The 22614-nt window shown below is 33.9% G+C and overlaps 1 protein-coding gene across 1 annotated transcript in view; it reads right to left on the bottom strand.

Annotated features, from left to right (window-relative positions):
• The window catches only part of CCDC7 (coiled-coil domain containing 7), a 346712-nt gene that overhangs the window by 2238 nt on the left and 321860 nt on the right, over positions 1 to 22614 (bottom strand). The window contains exons 30-32 of the mRNA XM_063101148.1: positions 13770 to 13853; positions 7530 to 7613; positions 5576 to 5698 (exon numbers count right to left, since the gene is read on the bottom strand). Of these exons, the coding sequence (XP_062957218.1) occupies positions 5576 to 5698; positions 7530 to 7613; positions 13770 to 13853 (291 nt within the window). The remainder of the gene's footprint in view (positions 1 to 5575; positions 5699 to 7529; positions 7614 to 13769; positions 13854 to 22614) is intronic.

Genomic DNA, 22614 nt, shown 5'->3' with positions numbered 1-22614 from the left:
AAAATTAATCAGAGACCTAAATGTAATAGCTATACTGTAAAACTCTTAGAAATATAAATAAATTTTTGAGATCTTGAATTGGGCAAAGATTTCTTAGATACAATCTTAAAAGCATGATCCATAGAAAATATTCATAAGCTAGACTTTATCAAAATTCAAAACACTTGCTATTATTAAGAAAGTTATGACAAGCCAAAGACTGGAAGAAAATATTTGTAAATCATTAATCCAACAAAGAAGTTATAACCAGAATACATAAAGAATTCTTACAATATTAAGAACTCAACACACAATTTTAAAATAAGCAAAATATTTTAAAAGATATTTTACCAAAGAAATTATATAAATGGTTAATAAACACATGAAAAAATGCTTAACATCACTTATTATTAAGGAAATGAAAATTATAACAATGAAATGTCATTTTTCACCCAACATCTATAACAAACAGGATAGACAATAGCAAATGTTGGCAAGGATGTGGAGAAATAGAAACCTCATACCTTCCTCATGGGAATGTAAAATGGCACAGCCACTTTGGAAAATAATTTGTCATTTAAAAAAATGTTTATTTAAACATAAGTTTACCATACAATCCAGAAACTCTACTCCTAGGTATCCACTCAAGAGAAATAAAAATGTGTCTTCACAAAGACCTACATGTGAATGTTCAGAGCAGCAATATTCACTATAGCCAAAAAGTGGCAAAGAAAAGTGACATCAGCAACATGGAAGAATAAGAGCTCCTAACCCTCCCTCCACCCATGAAAACATGAATGAACATCTATTCATCAATCAGTTCTTTCTGAAGAGAAAGTCAGAAACCAGTTGAGAGCCTCCTACCTACTGTGCAACTGAGAAAATGTCAACATTAAGTGGGTAGAAAAAGCTGAGACACACTCGACCATGAACCCATCCTGAGTAGTTTGCCATACAATCAGGGAAGGAATCCCCAACACCCAGCTTCTCCCCGTGAAGAGAAAGGTTTGTGCCTCACATGTAGTGCCCTAACTCTACGGTGCTCCATGGTTTGGCTATTAATTCACCAGCTCTGGGAACAAAGGGGATTAGGCATACATGAGTCTCTCTCTAGATTACAGGAAAAAGTGGTAGTTTTTTACAGGTGTGCAAGGACTTTTAGGAGTTTCGTTCCCCCTGGAGTACTGCTGAGAAGGAGCTAAAAATGGAACTTCTGGGTTTTTTTCCCAGAAATATCTTATGACAAACTTTTCCAGTGGCTACTTGATGGGCCTGGCTTCTAACTAACTTGCATTAAAGACTTAAAGGAGCAGTCAAAAAGTAGTACAAGCAATTTGGCACTTCCTGAACTTTTTTTTATTCTGGCTTATTCCAACAATAACTCCTGGTCTACCACTTCCTCTTGGAAGGAGTTTTCCCTGCATTAAGTACCCCACATTTACAGCATCCCCCTAAGGGACTGCTTCCCCAAATACCTATCATTGGGAGTGGAAAAAACTAGGCATATGTGAGTCTCCCTAGATCACAGAACAAAGATATGGTTTTAAACAGGCACACGAACACATTCAGGGGCTACACACACCAGGAGCAGTGCAGAAAAGTGGCTGGAATGCACAATTCCCATTTTCTCTCCAGCAGGGGTTTGCTTTACACTCTACCAGTGGATATTTGATGGCCTGACCTTTAACTAACTTCCATGAGGGAGCTAATAGAGCAGAGGTACAGTAGCCCTCAGGCAGCCTGAGCAGAAACTTGGCATATGCTGAGCCTTTCCTCTGGCTCACACAAGTGATAAAACCAGGTCTACTCATTCTTCCCAGAAGTTTGTCTATGCACTGAGTGTCACCACTCCTATAGCTCTCACCCAAAAGACTGTATTTTTAACAATCTAGCTCTGGGAGTAAAGGGGCTTTGCATTCCTAAGCATCCCTAGACCACAGAAAACAAAGAGGTGAACAAACAGTGGGCCCACTTTCAGTAGCTATCTCCCTGAGATCATAAGGTGCAGCCTGAAAGTGAGTATACGTATTTGCTACAGAGCCTCTCCCCAGCTTAGTGCAGACAGAATGGGAGAATAACACCCACACTTAGCTTCGGTGTGAGGGTAAGAGGACCTGGAACACACATCCAAAACCTCAACATTACCAGCTATATGTAGAGGGTCTGGTCTCTATAATAGAGGTGATAATGGAGCACCGACAGGACATGGCACATCCTGATCTCTCAGGGGACAACAAAAAACAGAAATGGCAGTCTGGACAAACACAAATATTTGAGAGGCACATTAAAATCTCTGGCCAGACAGATTGGTGAGCTCATTGTCCTACACAGGGACTGTCTGAAAAGACTGGGAGAGGCAGCTGTCTTATCTAATGCGCAGAAACCAACACAGTCAAAGAAAATAAGGAAACAGGAAAATATATTCCAACTAAAAGAATAAGATAAATCTACAGAAACTGACTTGTGCATCTTTATGAGCATTATTTTGAATTCCCAATTAGTTGATTTACTAAACCAACCAGCAATGAGAAAATCCCCATAAGACTATCAGCAAATTTCTCAGCAGAAACCAGACTAGAAGGGAGTGGAATGATATATTCAAAATCCTGAAAGAAAAAAAAAATTTCCAGCCAAGAATACTGTAAACAGAAACCTTGTCTTTCAAAAACAAAGGGTGATAAAGACTTTCTCAGACAAACAAAAGCTTAGAGAGTTTATAACCACTAGACCCACCTTACAAAAAACACTAAATGGAACTCTTCAAGCTGAAAGAAGAGGACACTAGTTACAGGAAAACATAAGAAACTCTCTACTAAAAGTAAGTACATTGTCAAATCTAAAACACTATCACACTGGAATGGTGGTGAGTGAGTAAATCAATTTCATCTCCAGTATAAAGGTTAGAAGGCTAAGGAGCAACATGGTAACATTTGAAGGTACATAATTCATTAGTAAAGCAAACTCACAGAGAACCACAGACTCCAGTGCTATAAAGGTGGTGAATAAACCACTTCAATTCTTAGAATGAAGACTAAAGGACAAACTTAACAAGACAATCACATAAACAACAACCATCTAGGAGATAGGCAATATTATAAGATGTAACTTGAAACAACAAAATGTCAAAAAGCCTGTGGTGTGTGGGGGGAGGAATAACACGAAGTGCGGAGTTAGCTTTTTTTTTTTCCTTACATATCATAGTTAAGTTGTTAATCTAAAATAATCTGTTATAATTATAACATGTTTATGGTAAGCCTCATGGTAACGAGAACACAAAAACTTACAAGAGACATCCTAAAAATAAATAACAAGAAATCAAAGTACACTGCTAGAGAAAAACCACTCAATCACAGAAGACAGTGATATCTGAAAAAAAAGACCACCACCACAACAAAAAAAAAAAAAGAAAGAAAAAAGAAAAAAAGTAACGAAATGGTATTTGGAAAGTCCCTATATATTAATAACTCTAAATGTAAACATATTAAATGCCCCAATTAAAAGACACAAAGTGGCTCGATGGATTATGAAACAAGAACCAACCATATGCTGCCTACAAGAAACTCACTTCACCTGTAAAGATATACACTGACTAAAAGTGAAGGGATGAAAAAAGGTATTTCAATCAAATGGGAAGCAAAAAGAACAGGAATAGCTATATTTAGATAAAATAGACATCAAGCCAAGGAAAGTAAAAAAAAAAAAAAAAAAAAGATAAGGAAGGTCATTATGTAATGATAAAGGGATCAATTCAATAAGAGGATATAACAATTTTAAACATATATGCCCAACACCAGAGCACCCAGTTGTATACAAGTGAGTACTATTAGACTTAATGGAAGAAATAGACTCCAACACATTAATACTTGGGGACTTTAATGCCCCACTTTCAGCCAAGGAGAGATCAACCACTCAGAAAATTAACTAGGAAACATCAGAATTAATCTCTACTCTAGGCCAACTGGAACTAATAAACATTTATAGAACATTTCATCTGACAGCTACAGAATACTCATTTTTTCTCAGCAGCACATGAGACATTCTCTGGAATAGATCATATACTAGGTCACAAAACAAGTCTCAACAAATTTTAAAAAACTAAAATCATATCAACTACTTTGTTCAGCCACAATGGAATAAAACTAGAAATCAAGAGAAAAGGGACACTAGAAACCATAAAATACATGGAAATTAAGCAATATGCTCTTAAACAACAAACGGATCAAAGAAGAAATCAAAAAGGAAAATAAAAAGTTCCTAGAGACAAATTAAAATGAAAACACAACATATCAGAACCTATGTGATACGGTAAAAACAATTTTAAGAGGGAAGTGTATACCAATAAATGCCTACATTAGAAAAGAAAACTTCAAATAAACAGCTAATATTACACCTTGAGGAACTAGAAAATCAAGAACAAACCAAACCCCAAATCAGTAGAAGGAGATAAATAAGAAAGGTCAGAGCAGAAAAAAAATGAATTGGAAATTTTAAAAATATATAAAGGATCAATGAAACAAATAATTGGTTTTTCAAAAAGATAAAATTGATAAACCTTTAGTTAGACTAATGAAGAAAAAAAGAGAGGACTCAAATAAGTAAAATTAGAAATGAAAAAGGAGATGTTACAAATGATACCATAGAAATGCAAAGGATCATACAGACTACTAGGAACAACCACATGTGGACAAACTGGAAAACCTAGAGGAAATGGATAAATTCCTGGACACACACAACTTACTGAAGTTAAATCATGAAGATCTAGAAATTCTAAACAGACTAGTATGGAGCAATGAGATTAAAACAATAATAAAAAGTCTCCTGACAAAGAAAACCCCAGGATCAGATAGATGGCTTCACAGTCAAATTCTCAGACAATAACCAGCCAATTGCAAGACATGTGGGTTAAGCCACTGACAATTTGTCCAAGATGCATGTTAGCCCAGCCAAGATCAGCCCAAATTGATAACTCCCAAGTCATAAGCTACATAAATAGTTACTGTTTCAAGCTTTTTCTAAGGTTTGGGGTAGTTACACAGTAATAGAATGCTAACACATATGAAAATAAAAATTTAAATAAGATTGAGACATAATTTAATAACTCTAAAATGGGCATACTTAAAAAAAAACCACCCAACAAACTGTATTCCAAATAGTTTTGTAGAGAAAAGCATTTCCCCCCAAATATTGCTGATGAAAATGTTAATTTTAATAGCCTTTTAGGAAATCGATCTGGAAACATTATTTAACATTAAAAATCCATGTACAATTAAACAAGAAATTTCAATCCTGGGACTTTACCCCTAAGAAATAAAAGTACTAATATGTAAAAATATATGTACATAGATATGTTTAGTAGTTGTAAAAAGCTAAAAAAGCAATGCTATTTAATAGAATAATGACTGAATAAAGTATTCCACACAATGAAATATTATGTTGCCAGTAAAAAGGATAATTTTAAGCCATTTGTTTTTCAGGCTTATAAAGACTTTTCTAAGATATTGCTGAAAGATGCAAAAACAGTAAATGAAAAAGCATACTTTAAAACTATTCTAGGTAATTATATACTTATTTTATATCTTTATATATAATGTTTTACCTTGCTGGTCAAAGGGTGATAAATTGACCACTTTTGTTGGGAATTTACTTGGTACGATCTGCTTAACAAAAATTCTATCCTGATGTTGTATGGGCATATCTTTGTTTTTAAGTAAATCCACACCTAAAATAAAATTTAAAAAGAAAATTGCATGAATACTCTATTCATACACTACTTCCCAAATGACATGTATTAGTCTTTATTTCTGTATTGGTAATTTTTCTTCCCACATTTTATTGAGTGGTCACTTGTCTATTACTGCAGTTTCTATCAAGTCTTTTATCATTTTGTCTTTCTCGTTTTTGTTCCACATTCCACGATAGCATCTTCCTTAATTTTGACCTTCATTACAACACTATTTTATTTTGAACCAAATGTCCACTTCTGCATTTGCTCTGCAGTCTACCTCTAAAAAGATACATTTAGAAGAAAAGTTTTGAAGATATAAACCCTATGCATAAGCCAGTGGATTCCTCTTGCCCCAGTTCAAGCAATGTTTATTTTATTTATTTTTCATAGATTATATTTATTACAGAGGTAACACATGTTATTATAGAAACATTTCACTTAAACAGTGAACTATGAACTTCACATTCTTTAATCACTGGATAGATATGAAACTGAAGCCAGAGGCTGGGAAGTTTAGAAAGAGGTTGTAACTGAAGACCATTGAGAGAATAAATTATTGTTTACACAATTTATTTCAGAAGCCATGGATTCAAGCTAGGTATTCACATTTGTCTATAAGGATAAAAGCTGGGGAGGATTCGTAAGTCACTAAAAATAAAAGCCTTAAGGCACTTTAGGGTGATGGCTCTATACTGCCAAATTTATGTTTATCCCATATATTATTTTTGTGGAAGTGTCCAGGCTAGATTGTTTGTATGAAGGTATTTTGATATATCTTGATATTATAAGTTGAATGTAATTTTGGATGTAGGTGGTATAGAAGAATAACTATCCCAAATGACCTCTCTAATTCCAACAACTAAAATGTGAGAGTAAAATTTATATCAAAAAGTATTGCTAAGACATGATAAAAAAATAAATGCTAGAGACCAAAAAGTAAGGAAAAGCATTTAACATGGAGATTTCTGCCAAAAAGATGCGTGTGTGTGTATGTGTACTTATAAAGTATGATTGACATGAGCAGTGTGGGTGGGAAGGGGAGAAGAGAATATGGGGAATTCAACAATAGAGGAAAATAAAAAATAAAGATGGCACAACAAAAAATTTTGAAAAATACTTGCATAGAACATTATATATAATTATTTACTGCATATGATAAAGGCTAAGAAAGGAGGGAATATGATAAGAGCTGAGAAAAGGCAGCTTTTCAGGGTCTCTTTTATGAGGGTACTAATCCCGAATTCTAGCTATCAGAATCAACTCTGAAAAAGTTCGTAAGTACAGTCTCTCTAGGATCAAAGAGAAGTGTGTCTAATCCTGTTATTCCAGGACTAAAGGCAATATATTGTAATCTGTGAACAATATAGCAGCAATAAAGGACTCTACTTCAGGTGATACATAAATCTGTGTACCAATTTAATCATATAGAGGGTATTGGTAACCAATGAAATAACTATTTGTTATATTTCTCATCACATTAATCAGTTAGACTTTATGATTTTCAAATTCAGAGCAACTTTCCTATCTAAGCCAGAAATAGAAAGTGAGTGGAATAGCATTGGAAATATTTCCGTCAAGCATTTTGTAAGATCAGTAGAGCACTGGTGGACTGTTTTCTAAATAGATGAGTTTTAAAACTCAGTAGCTAGCTTCCAATTGATAATAAATACTAGAATTTATCTAACTACAGAAGAAAATTCATAAAGATGTTTGTCCATGTAATGCTAACAAATTCATATAGGTACTGTTGTTGTTAAAGAGCCATACTTACGCTCCAGAGAAAATCAATAAACCATAAGTATTAGACTTGAAAAATTATTCATACCAGGGTGACTCTTCTGTTGTGTCTTGATTTCACCAGTTATTTTACCCGTTCCAACAGCATTTGTCAAGTGTTCTAAATCAGTATCTATAGATATAAAACAGATTTCAAAACACTTTGTAAGGTAACCATTAACATATGTATTTCGTTCTTTCTTTTTTGAAATTTCTATCTTTTTGTTGACATCCTTTATTTGACAAAACATGGTCATCATACCTTCCTTTTCTTCTTAAGAATGATTTCCTTTAGTTCAAAAAGCACATTTATATCAAATGCTTTAAAGTCTTTGTCAGCTAAGTCCAACACCTAGGACTCTCACAAACAGTTTTTGTTGCATGCTTTTTCCCTCGGCTAGGTCATACTTGACTGTTTCTTTGCATGTTAACAATTTTTGCTAAAGACTTGACAGTTGAAATAGTATATTGTAGCATCTCTAGATACTGATTTCCTCCTCCTCTATCTGGAGCTTATTCTGTCATTTTTTGTTAGTGATGTGAGTTGACTATTTTACGGCAGTCTCTTTCCCTTGTAGAATGCACTACATGAATATAACACAAATAAAGAACTCTACCACAGGTGAGATATTATAAATTTGACTGACATTTTCGTCAGATAGAGGGAGTGGCCAACCAATGAAATAATTATGTTACATTCGTCTTGCCATCACAATCATCAGCTAACCTTTATGCTTTTGCAAATTCAATGTAACTTTCAGGAAACAGAAATTGAGTGCCAATAGCATTGCAGATACCTAAGCCTATTGTAAGGTCATTATAGCACTGGATTTTTATGGATTACTTACTAAATGGATGAGTTTTAAAACTAATAATATCTAGCTAATGTTCCATTGATAGTAAACACTAGAGTTTAATGATAGGAACATATTCACTGAGGATTTTACTTAGGTAATACTAACATATAGGTACTGTTAACATTAAGGATTCATGCTTAATTTAACTCTAGAAATAAAAGTAAACCATAAATATTAGGTTTGAAAAATCTAGTCCCTTTATCAATCCCCACAGAATTAAAACAGATTTCAAAATACTTCATAAACATTACCATAGAGGTGTGTATGTGTGTGTGTGTGTCTCTCTGTGTGTGTAGTGTTAACTTGATTACCATTTGTTATCATAGAAGAAAACTTACAATGTCTGGATTGCAGGATCACGAATCCTTAGAATTGGAAGGACTCTCAGAAATCATATAAGACTTAGTCTTGTGGCTTAGAATATTTTGTGACTTGACAATGGCCACATATCCAGGTAATGACAAAATTGATGTACAAACTGATGCCTCATAATTCTTAATCAGTGCTTTTTCCATACAATGTTAGCTCTTATGCAAACTTAAATGATCCTGGAGAGTTTCTGATAATAATATAACTTTCAAGTTTACACTTAAAGCACATTTATACTGTAGGGATGTACCTGGTGAGGTGGAACATCATGTTTTCCAATAGATAAAATTATATCTATTCCAATAGATATAATAGTGTCTATAGCCACAGAGAAAGTTACTGAGAGGCAGAAATTCTTTCACAAGTATATACATATTTTAATGCCTTTTAAAAGGTTATTTAACTGCAAATCAAATAGGCATCAAGTAATGCAAAAGAATAAGATAATTTGTGAATTAAGAAAGAGTACCCTTTCACATCCCTTTAGTATGCAAAGCTTTTAGCTGAGGAGAGGGGATTAGATAAGTTTGCAGAAGTACAAGGTTTGAGATACAAATACATTTCAATTGAGTTTTTATGTGATTTGAAATTTTTGCTTGATTTAGAAACTATTAATTAGTTCCAGTAACAGGAAACATATATGAAATGTATATAGGGGGGCTTTATATTGAAATGGAATAATAAAAATTGGTGACTGAAGGACACCTTCTGGTCCTAAAGTTTTGTGGGTTAATGTTGACTCTAACAAAACATGTAAATATCGTTGGAAACCTGTCATGACACTAGCACCATAAAGTGGTGTCTTTCTTTGAAGAAACGGTTAAGTCCATGAATAAATGGTAAAGGTTGCACTGTGAACTCAGCAGCACAAGTGTACTACCACTGCAATCTGTACAGAGGCAGGGACCAGATTGGGCATCAATATAAAAATGAATCAAAATGTACCATATTGAGAAGAACAAGTTTTCAATAACTACCTAATTACATTTTGTTATTTAAATATTTGGATATCAAATGCTTATCAGATATATGGCTTGCAAATATTTCCCCCTCTTTCTGTAGGTTGCTTTTGTTTTTTGTTAATTGTTTAAAGAGTCTAATTTGGTTCTTGTGTGTGTGGATATCCAGTTTTCCCAACACCATTTATTGAAGAGACTATCTTTCTCCTTTGTGTATTATTAGCCTCTGTCAAAGATTAGTTGATCCTATATGTATGGGTTTATTTATGGGCTCTCTTTTCTGTTCCATTGGTTGATGTGTCTGTTTTTATGCCAGCAACGTACTGTTTCAGTTATTATAGCTTTGTAATATAGTTTGTAATCAGGAAGTGTGATGCCCAAATCTTGTTCTTTCTCAAGATTGCTTTGTCTATTTGATTTATTTTGGGGTTACATATGAATTTTAGAATTGTTTTTTCTATTTCTGTGAAAAATGACATTGGAATTTTGACAGAGATTGCATTGTTTGTAGATTGCTTTGGGTAGTATGAACATTTTAACAATATTAATTCTTTCAATCCATAAACATGGTATATCTTTCCATTTATTTGTATCTTCAGTTTCTTCCATCAATGTCTTATAGTTTTCAGTATACAGATCTTTCTCCTGTTTGGTTAAATTTATTCCTAAGTATTTTATTCTTTTTGATGCTATTGTAAATGGAGCTGCTTTCTTAACTTTTTTTGGATAGTTCAGTTAGTATATAGAAATCAGCTGATTTTTCATGTTTGTTTTGTATCCTGCAACTATATTGAATTTATTCACTTGTCCTAAGACTTCTGTGGTTGGCTCATTAGGGTTTCTTATATATAAGATCATGTCATCTTCAAACAGAGACTATATTCTTTTTTGACTTGAATGCCTTTTATTTCCTTCTCTTGCCTAATTGCTCTGGCTAGGACTTCCAGTATTATACAGAATAGAAGTGACAGTGGACACCCTTGTCTGGTTCCTGATCTTAGAAGAAAAGCATTCAGTTTTTTACCATTGACTATGATGGTAGTTGTGGCTTTATCATATATGGCCTTTATTACGTTGAAGTAAATTCCTTCTTTATCTAATTTGTTGATATCATGAAAGGATGTCAAACTTTTTCAAGTGCTTTTTTGCACCTATTGAATTGATCATATAATTTTTATTCTTCAGTCTGTTAATGTGGTGTAACACATTTATTGATTTGCATATTTGGAACCATCTTACATCTCAAGGGTTAATCCAACTTGATCATGGTGTATGATCCTTTTAATGTGTGGAATTTTGTTGGTTATTATTTTGTCGAGTATTTTTGTTCTTTTCTTGTAGTCTCCTTTTGGCTTCGGTATGAGGGTAATACTGCTCTTGTGAAATGTGTTTGGAAGTTTTCCCTCCTCTTCAATTATTTTGGAAGAGTATAAGAAAAATTGGCCTTAATTCTTTAAATGTTTGGTAGAATTCATCCTTGAAGCCATCTGGTTCTAGGCTTCTCTTTGCTAGAAGGTTTTGATTACCAATTCAATTTCTTTACCTATTATTGATCTGTTCAGATTTTCTATTTCTCCTGATTCCTGTTATTGATTTCTAGATTTATACCATTGTGGTTGGAAAAATACCTGATATTATTTTAATCTTAAATTTGTCAAGACTTGTCTCATAGTCCAACATATGATCTATTCTGGAGAATGTTTCATGTGCACTGAGAAAAATGTATATTCTTGTGCTGTCAGGTGGGATGTTCTGTTTGTGTCTCTCAGGTCTATTTGGTCTATAGTGTTATTGAAGTCTGCTGTTTCTATACTGATTTTCTATCTAGATGATTTGTCCATTGTTGAAAGTTATTTATCCATTATTGAAGTTTTCTACTATTATTATACTGCTACCTATTTCTCCCTTCAGTTCTGTTAATATTTGCTTTATATATTTAGGTGCTCCGATGTCAGGTGCATATGTATTTACTATAATTATATCCTCTTGTATTATGGAGTGACCTTATTTGTCTCATGACAGACAGATTTTGAGTGAAAGTCTATTTCATCTGGTATAAGTATAGCCAACTGTGCTCTTTTTTTGTTACCACATGCATGAAATATCTTCTTCCATACCTTTATTTTTAGCCTGTGTGTGTCCTTAAGGCTAAAGTTGTTATTTTCTTACTCCAGTACATCTCAGCTCCCACTCATACCTTTTGTGCTGCTATTGTGAAATATATTACACATCCATGTTATAGGTCCAACAATACAATTATATACTTTTTATACTATTGTTTTTTAAATAAATTAAGAGTAGAAAAGAGATTTTAAAAATGCATTTAAATAGTCTTTTGGGATTATAAAATTCCTTTAATTCATGATCTTTTTAGGAATATTCAGCTCACTGTGTGATGTCAGTAGGTTTTAGCCTGAAGAACTTTCTTTAGTATGAAGGTCTTCAAAAAGTTCACGGAAAGATTCATATTATCTTTTAATTCCTTTTTTCCATGAAGTTTTGAAGTAGTCATGTATTTCTTGAAAAGCAGTTCTGCTAGCAAGGAATCCTGTCAATTTTTATTTATTTAGGAATCTTTTCATCTCTTGCAGAAATTTGAATAAGCCATCTCCCTGTCTTCTGGCCTTCATAATATGATACTAAGTGAGTGGTTAATATTACTGGGGTTACCTTTTACATAATGATTTGTTTTTCTTTTGATGTTCTCATGATTTTCTCTTTGTCTTTCAATATTTTTGCTATGGTAGGTTTCACTTGGTTTCTTTTTGTTTGCTCTTCCTGAATTTTATTGAGCTTAGACATGTAGGTTAATATACCTTATCAAATATTTTTCAAAGACTTCAGTCATTATTTCTTGAAATATATTTTCTGCTCCTTTTTCTCTCTGCTCTCCTAACACTTTCATTACTTTACGTTTGCTTATTCTTTCTTCTGATAGTTAAAACCTACATCAGGCTATTGAACTCATACAGTGAATTTTTCTTTCTACTAGTATTTATTGCACTTTTCGACACTGGAACTTCCATTTGGCCATTTAAAAAATAGTTTCTATCTCTTTGTAGATATTCTCTATTTGATAAGACAATGCCACTATACCTCCTTTAATAATGGTTTCCTTTAGTTCTTTGAACATATTAATAATAACCACTTTGTAGTTTGTCTTTAAAGTGCAGCATCTGGTACTCTCACAAAAATGTTTTGTTGCCTGCTTTTTTCCATGTGTATGGGTAACACGTTACTGTTTCTTCTCATGCTTCATAATTTTTTGCTAAACGTTAGACATTTTATGGATATTTTAGAGAATATTTTGGATGTCAATTTCCTCCTCCTCTTTTGGGTGCTTCTTGTTTTTGTTTGCTAATCATTTGTTTAAAGATTTGGCTGGATTATTTTACTGATGTCTCTTTCCCTGCAGTGTGAAGCCTTTAATGATGTTCATCTGAGAGCACAGCATTAGGCATATACGTTCACTTTGGGAAAAAAGAGGTTTTAGCAGGGCTCTCTCTCAGACTTGCTCTTTCTCTTGTTTCTCTGTTAAGCTTGCTGCCTTTTTTGGTATCATACCAGATATCAGAGTGATTTGTACCACACTGTTACTCCTGGACTAAAGGCATCTAGTATTTGAAATATAATACCTCTAAAGCAATCTACTAGAGCTATTATAAATTTGCCTGACATTTTAATTTGGCAGAGGGAATTTTTAACCATGAAATACCTATCTATTAAATTCCTTTTTTTTATCACATTCGTCAACTAGCATTTATGCTTTTGCAAATTCGAAACAAATCTCTTATTCAAGCTAGAATTAAAAAGTAAGTATATAGCATTGGACATACTTATACTAAGCTTTTATAAGATTATAATAGCATTTATTTTTATTTCTTTCTTTCTAAATGGATGAGTTCTTAAACTAATAATATATTTCTAATTTGTCATTTATAGTTAATACTAGAGTTTAATTATAGAAGGCTATTTATGAAGAATTTTAGCTATGTAATACTACCATAGATATACTACTGACATTAAAGGTCCACACTTAATTTAACATCAGGAATACAAATAAACCATAAATATTAGATTTGAAAATTTTTAAATAGTTCTTACCAGGGTGACTCTGTAATTGTTTTTTGATTGGCATCTTTGTTATACCTCTTCCCATAACATCTGCCAAGATTTCTGTATCAGTCTCTATGAAAAGAAAATATTTCAATATACTTTGCAAAAAAACATTAACACATGTGCTGTGCTGTGTGTGTGTGTGTGTGTGTGTGTGTGTGTGTGTGTGCGCGCGCGCGCGCACGCGCGCGCAGTATTAACTTAATTAGCATTTGCTATTATAGAAGAAGAGTTATAATGTTTGGATTGCAGAATCACAAAACCTTAAAATAGGAAGTGCTGTTAACAATCATATCAACCTAATTTTATTGAGGTTCAGAGATGTTCTATCATTTGAACAAGGCCACATGTCAAGATAATGGCAAAATTGATGCACAAACTGACACCTCATAATTCCTTAACCAGTAATTTTTCTATACAATGCTATTTCTTGTGCAAACTAAAATTATCCCAGGGAGTTTATGATGACAATATAACTTTCAATTTTACACTAAAAGCACATTCATACTGTGGGGTTATACCTGGTGAAGTGGAACATAACTTTTTTTTCATGGGTCAATTTCTAAACCATGAAATCCACAGTCACAGAGAATTACTGGGAAACAGAAATAATTTGATTAGTTCAGAAATATTTTATGTCTTCCTTTTAGGTTATGTTGCTGTAAATCAAATACGTGTAAATAATGTAGAAGAATAATATGATTTTTTTGGAGTATGAAAAAGTGTATCAGCTCTGCCTAGTTTGTAGACTTTGTAGCTGAGGAGGATGAAATGGGCAAATTTCCAGTACTACCAGCATTGGGATTGCATTCCTTTCCACTTGAGTTTTTATATATATTTTTGTTCTGTTTTGTTTTGGGTATTTGCTGAATTTACAAACTACTAACTAGGTTGAATGGCAGAAAAAATATATTAAAGTTATTAAAGGAGAATTCATATTGAAGAAGGGCTGGGTCACTTAGGTCAATTAATGGACCTGATGTTTTGTAAGTGAAAGTTGGTTATAGCAGAGCATATAACTGACATAGGAAACCCGTAATGACTCAGACACCATAGATGGCAGTTTTACTTTGAAGAAATGGCTGAGCTCATGAATAAATGTCAAAAGTTGCAGTGTAACATTTGCAACCAAAATATACCACCACTGAGACTTAAACCAAAGTGTGGACAAGCTGGGGCATCATTACCAAAATGCACCAAGACACATAAGACTAGGCAGAACGTGTTTTCCATACGTACATGACTATATTTTATGAAAGTAAATAGACTGTGTTACTGCACAAAACAGGGGAATATTAACAGAAATATTCTAGCCTCTCTGGTTCTTTTTCTATCTGGTATATGCAAAAAGGAATGGTCTATTTCAAATGAGCAGGCAAAGATTCTTATGATAATAGGGAGGCAATAAGAAGAGAATTTTAGGACAAATACCATTAAACATTAGAAACAGAAAGGAATGTGCTGAAGAAATTTATAATCTACTAAGATTGACAACTTTCTTCCCTCACAATAATCTCACAGTGCTTTAATTCTTTTTTAATCTCAGCCTGCCTTCAATCCACTCAGATATTTTTATAAAATATATAACATACCATACAACATGCCTATTTAAAAGGTCCAATTCAACAGTTTTTAAGATACTCACATATTTGTGTAGCTATCAATATAGCCAATTTAGATTCTACTTAAGATTATCGAATTCCATTGAGGTACAGAAACATTACTACTATATAGCATTTTTGCACTACTGTTACATGCATTAAAACATGTATATCAAAGACACTTTTACAATTGTCATAATTGCTTCTTTATATAACTCAATATCTTTTAAATAAGCTGAGAAAAGAAAGAAGAGCAAGTGCTTACTCACAGGGTTTGTTATATTAGCCTCCTCATTTACAATATATGGTTCTTTGCCTTTGTTCCAGTGGATTTGAGTTACCATCTGGTGTCATTTTCTTACTTGAATACATCATTGCTCCCACCATTTCCTCTGTGTTACATTGTGCAATATGTTATATTTCTATATCTTATAGGCCCAAACATATATTGTTTCATACAAGTGCATTATAAATCAATTAGAAGGAGTTGTAATATGCATTTATACACTGTTTTGCAATTATGAAATTGCTTTTACCTATGTTCTATTTGGCATGGATTCTTTTTTAAAAATTTTAATTTATCAAAACACGATGTAGTTGATTTTCGTGTCCCTTTACAAATTCTTCTTCTCCGCCCCTCCCCTCCCTCCATCAAAATCTTATCTGTTCACTTGTCTTAACAAGTTCAAGGAATTGTTGTGTTTTCTTACCCCCCATTTATTTGTTTGTATATTTATTTATTTTTATTAGCTTCCACAAGTAAGTGAGAAAATAGAATATTTCTCTTTCTGTGCCTGGTTTATTTCACTTAATATAATTTTCTCTAAGTCCATCCATATTGCTGTGAATGGTAGTATTTTTTTTTATAGCAGAGTAGAATTCCATTGTGTAGATATACCACATTTTCTTTATCCACTCATCTGATGACAGGCATTTAGGCTCGTTCCAACTCTTGGCTATTGTAAATAGTGCTACAATAAACATGGGAGTACAGGAATTCCTTCAACATGATGATTTCCACTCCTCTGGGTAAATACCTAGCTGTGGAATAGCTGGGTCATATGGTAGATCTATCTGTAATTGTTTCAGGAAACTCCAACCATTTTCCATAAAGGCTGAACCATTTTTCAGTCCCACCAACAGTGCAGGAAGGTTCCTTTTTTCCCACATCCTCATCAGCATTTATCATTCTTACACTTTTGGATATTAGCCATCCTAACTGGAGTGAGACAGTATCTCAAAGTGGTTTTGATTTGCATTTCCCAGATGTTCAGTGATGTTGAGCATTTTTTCTTGTGTCTGTTCGCCATTAGTATACCTTCCTTTGAGAAATGGCTATTCAGCTCCTTTGTCCATTTTTTAATTGGGTTACGTTTTATTGCTGTTACGTTGTTTGAGTTCCTTGTATCTTCTGGATATTAATCCTTTGTCAGATGTATGTTTTTCAAATTTTTTTCCCACTCTGTTGGTTGTCTTTTTGCTCAGTTAATTGTTTGTGTTTTTTTGCAGTGCAGAGGCTTTTTAGTTTAATATAATCCTATTTGTTTATTTTCCTTTGGTTGCCTGTGTTTTTGGGGTCATACTAGAAAAGTCTGTACCCAATCCTACTTCCTGGAGTGTTTCCACTATGTTTTCTTTAGGGAGTTTTATTGTTTCAGGGTGTATATTTAATTCTTTAATCCATTTTGAGTTGATTTTGGTATATGGTGAGAGGCACAGGTCTAGTTTCATTCTCCTACATATGAATATCCAATTTTCACAGCACCATTTACTGAAGAGGCAGTCTCTTCTCCAGTGTGTAGTCTCAGTGCCTTTGTTAAAGATCAGATGGCTGTAGGCATATGGGTTGATTTCCGGATTCCTTATTCTGTTCCATTGATCTGTGTGTTTGTTTTTATGCCAGTACCATGCTGTTTTGTTTACTATAGCTTTGTAGTATAGTTTAAAGTCAGGCAGTGTCATGCCTCCAGCTTTATTTTTTTGCTCAGAATTGCTTTGGCTATTTGTGGTTTTTTGTTATTTCATACGAATGTTATAATTGTTTTTTCCACTTCAGAGAAAAATGTCATTGGAATTTTTATGGGGATTGTGTTGAATCTGTAGATCACTTTTGGTAGTATGGACATTTTCACAATGTTAATTCTTCCAATCCAAGAGCATGGGATATCTTTCCATTCACTTGTGTCCTCTTTAATTTCTCCCAACAGTGGTTTGTCATTCTCCTCATAGAGATTTTTTATATCCTTGGTTAACTTTATTCCTAGGTGTTTTACTTTTTTAGTGACTATTGTAAATGGCCTAGCTTTCTTAATTTCTTTTCCTGCCACTTTATTTTTGTAGTATAGAATGCTAGTGATTTCTGCATGTTGACTTTTTATCCTGCAACTTTGCTGAAATTAATTATCAACTCCAAGGGTTTTTGTAAAGAGTCTTTAGGCTGTTCTATATATAGAATTATATCATCTGCAAACAGGGACAATTTGACTTCATCTTTTGCAATCTGGATGCCCTTTATTTACTTCTCTTCCCTGAATTCTCTGGCTAGTACTTCCAACACTATGTTGAATAGGAGTGGTGAGAGTGCACATCCTTGTCTAGTTCCTGTTCTTAATGGAAAAGCTTTCAACTTTTCCCCATTCAGGATGATGTTGGCAGTGGGTTTGTCGTATATGGCTTTATAATTGTGTTGAGATTATTTCTTTCTATACCAAATTCATAGAGAGTCATTATGATGAAAAAATTTGAATTTTGTCAAATGCTTTTTCAGCATGTATAGAGATGATCATATGATTTTTGTCTTTCATATTTTTCATTTGGTGTATCACATTTATTAATTTGTGTATGTTGAACCAACCCTGCATCCCTCAGATGAATGCCACTTCATCATGGTGTCTAATTTTATGCATGTGTTGATGTATTCTACTAGCTAGTATTTTATTCAGAATTTTTGCATTTATATTCATCAAAGATAGCGGCCTGTAGTTTTCTTTTTTTGTTATATCTTTGTCTGGGTTTGTTATCAGGGTGATGTTCACCTCATAGAATTAGTTTGGAAGAATAGCCTCTGTTTCAATTTTTTGGAATAGTTTGTACAGAATTGCTATTAATTCTTCTTTAAAGGTTTGGTATAATTCTGCAGTGAACGCATCTGGTCCTGGGCTTTTCTTTGTTGGGAGACTGCTGATAACAGCTTCTATCTCTTTGATTGTTACTGATTTGTTCAGATTTTCTATGTCTTGACTCAGTGTTGGTAGTTTGTTTGCATCCAGAAATTTACCCATTTCCTCCAGATTTTCAAATTTGTTGGTGTATAGTTATTTATAGTTGTCTCTAATGATTTCTCGTATTTCTGAGGTATGGGTTGTAATATCACCTTTTTCATTTCTAATTTTTATTGTTTGTGTCTTCTATCCTCTTTTTTTAGTTAGCCTTGCTAATGCTTTGTCAATTTTATTTATCTTTTCAAAAAACCAACTTTTTGTTTCATTGATCTGATTGTATGATTTTTGGGGTTTCTATTTCATTCAGTTCTGCTCTGACTTTATTTCTTTTTGGCTACTATCTTTGGGTTTGGATTATTCTTGTTTTTCTAATTCTTTATGGTGAAGTACTATGTTGTTTATGTGCCACCTTTCCATTCTTCTGAAGTAAGCATTTAATGCAATAGATTTCCCTTTTAGTACTGCTTTTGCAGTATCTGACAGGTTTTGGTATGATGTGTCATTATTTTCAATAAACTTTTTGATTTCCTGTTTAATTTCATCTTGGATTCATATGTCATTAAGTAGAATGACATTTCCTTTCCATGTATTTGTATACTTTCCAGAGGTTTGTATTGATTTATAGTTTTAAATCATCGTGGTCTGAAAAACTACATGGAATAATTCCAAAGTTTTTGAATTTGTTGAGACTTGATTTGTGACCTAACATGTGGTCTGTCCTGGAGACTGTTCCATGTGCTGATGAGAGGAATGAATATTCTGAGGTTGTTGGATGAAATGTTTTGTAGATATCTGCCAAGTCCAATTGGTCCAAAGTGTTGTTTAGATCTTGTGTTTCTCTTTTGATTTTTTGCCTAGATATCTGTCTGATGTTGAGAGCAGGGTTTCAGGTCCCCCATTATTATGGTACTAGTGTCTATACTTTCTTTAGGTCTAATAGTGTTTACTTTATAAATCTGGCTGCTCCAATGTTGGGTGCATGTTTATTTATGATTGTTATGTCTTCCTGCTGGTAAGATCCTTTTGTCATTATATAGTGGCCTTGATTATCTTTTTTTATGGTTTTTGGTTTAAAGTCTATTTTATCTGATATAAGAATAGCTACTCCAGCTCATTTTCATTTCTATGTGCATGTTATATCTTTTTCATCCTTTCACTCTTAGTCTACATGTGTTGTTACAGGTGAAGTGAGTCTCTTGAAGGCAGCACATTGTTGGGTCCTTTTCTATTTTTAATTTAATTTTATTTTGTCAATACACAATGTGGTTTATTATTGTGGCCCATTACCGAAACCTTCCTCCCCCCTCCTAACAACCTCATATCTGTTCGTTTGCCATAAAAACTTCAAGGAAATTGTGATTGTTGTGTCTTCTCCCCCACCTCCCAAGTTTATTTGTGTATTTATTTATTTATTTACTTATTTTTAGTTCCCACAAAAAAGTGAAAACATGTGATATTTCTCTTTTTGTGCCTGACTAGTTTTACTTGATATAAGCTTCTCTAGGTCCATCCACGTTGTTGCAAATGGCAGTATTTCATTCTTTTTTACAGCAAAGGAATATTCCATTGTGTAGATATACCACATTTTCCATAACCACTCATCTGATTGACATTTGAGCTGGTTCCAACTCTTAGCTATTGTAAATAGTGCTGCAATGAACATTGGAGAACAGGTATACCTTCAACTTGGTTATTCCCATTCCTCTGGGTATATTTCCAGCAGTGGAATAGCTGGGTCATATGGTAGCTATTTCTGAAATTGGTTAAGGAACCTTCATACCATTTTCCATAGAGCCTGCAACATTTTGCAGTCCCACCAACAGTATATGAGAGTCCTTTTTCTCCACAACTTCACCAGCTTTTATCATTAACAGTCTTTGGATATTAGCCATCCTAACTAGAGTGAGATGGTATCTCAATGTGGTTTTGATTTGCATTTCCCAAATGCTGAGTGATGTTGGGCATTTTTTCATGTGTCTGTTGGCCATTCATATATCTGCCTTTGAGAAAGGCCTACTAAGCTCCTTTGCCCATTTTAAAATTGGGTTACTTGTTTTTTGTTGTAAAGTTGTTTCAGTTCCTTGTATATTCTCAATATTCTTTGTCAGATATATATTTTGCAAATATTTTCTCCCACTCGTTGGTTGTCTTTTCACTCTGTTAATTGATTCTTTTGCTGTGCAGAAGTTTTTTAGTTAGATATAATCCCAGTTGCTTATTTTTCCTTTCATTGCCTGTGCTTATGGGGTCATATTCATGAAGTCTGTACCCAGCCCTACTTCCTAAAGTGTTTCTCCTATGTTTTCTTCAAGAAGTTTTATTGTTTCAGGGTGTATATTTAATTCTTTAATCCATCTTGAGTTGATTTTGGTACATGGTGAGAGGTATTGGCCTAGTTTCATTCTCCTACATATGAATATCCAGTCATCCCAGCACCATTTGCTGAAGAGGCAATCTATTCCCCAATGTATAGGCTTAGTGCCTTTGTCAAAGATCAGATGTCTGTAGGTGTGTGGGTTGATTTCTGGAATCTCTATTCTGTTCCATTGATCAGTGTGTCTATTCTATGCCAGTACCATGCTGTTTTGATTATTACAGCTTTGTAGCATAGTTTAAAGTCAGGTAGTGTTATGCCTCCAGCTTTATTTTTTCATTTTTGCTCAGGATTGCTTTGGCTATTCAGGGTCTTTTGTTATTCCATATTAATGTCTGGATAGTTTTTTTCCATTTCTTAGGAAAATGTCATTAAAATTTTGATGGCGATTGGATTTAATTTGTATATCATTTTGGGTAGTGATTTAGTCCATTTTGTGTTGCTATAACAGAATACCCGAGACTGGGTAATTTATAAAGAAAAGTGGTTTATTTGGCTTACAATTCTGGGATGGTTGCATCTGGCCTGGGCCTCAGGCTGCTTCTATTCATGGCAGAAAGTGGCAGGCAGCTGGTGGGTACAAGCAGATCACATGGTGAGAGGAAGCAAGACAGAGGGAGCAAGACAGAGGAAGCAAGACAGACACAGAGAAGAGGTGCTAGGGTCCCTTAAACAATCAGCTCTCACAGGAACTAACAGAGTGAGAACTCCCTCACTACCCCTCCTCCCCCAGGGAGACCATTAATCCATTCATGAGGGATCTGCCCCCATTACTCAATCAGTTTCCAACACTGCCACATTGGAGATCAAATTTCCACATGAGTTTTGGAGGGGACAACACATCCAAACTCCATCAGGTGGTACGGACATTTTCACAATGTTGATTCTTCCAACCAAAGAGCATGGAATATCTTTCCATCCTCTTGTGTCATCTTTAATTTCTCCCCAACAGTGGTTTTTCATTCTCCTCATAGAGATTTTTCACATCCTTGGTTAACTTTATTCCTAAATTTTTTTTTTTTTTTTTGGTGTCTATTGTAAATGGGCTAGCTACATGATTTCTCTTTCTGCATGTTCACTTTTGGAGAATAGAAATGCTACTGATTTGTGTGTGTAGATTTTGTATTCTGCAACTAGGCTGAAATCATTTACCAACTCCAAGAGTTTTTTGTAGAGGTTTTATGCTGTTTGATATATAGGATCATGTCATCTGCAAATAGAGTCAGTTTGACTTCATCTTTTCCAATCTGGATGCCCTTTATTTCCTTCTCTTCTCTGATTGCTCTGGCTAGTACTTCCAACACTATGTTGAATAGGAGTGATGAGAGTGGGCATCTTTGTCTATTCCTGTTCTTAATGGAAAAGCTTTCAGCTTTTCCCCATTCAGGATGATATTGGCAGTGAGTTTATCATATATGGCTTTAATTATTTTGAGATACTTTCCACCTATAACTAACTTGTAGAGAGTCTTTATCATGAACGAGTGTTGAATTTTGTCAAAAGCTTTTTCAGCATCTATAGAGATGATCATATGGTCCTTGTGTTTGATTTTATTGATATGGTGTATCACATTTATTGATTTGCATATGTTGAACCAACCTTGCATCCCTGGGATGAATCCCACTTGATCATGGTGT

This window comes from Cynocephalus volans, chromosome 6 (assembly GCF_027409185.1).
Source record: "Cynocephalus volans isolate mCynVol1 chromosome 6, mCynVol1.pri, whole genome shotgun sequence".
Taxonomy (NCBI): Eukaryota; Metazoa; Chordata; class Mammalia; order Dermoptera; family Cynocephalidae; genus Cynocephalus; species Cynocephalus volans.
This window is presented reverse-complemented; position numbering and strand designations above follow the sequence as displayed.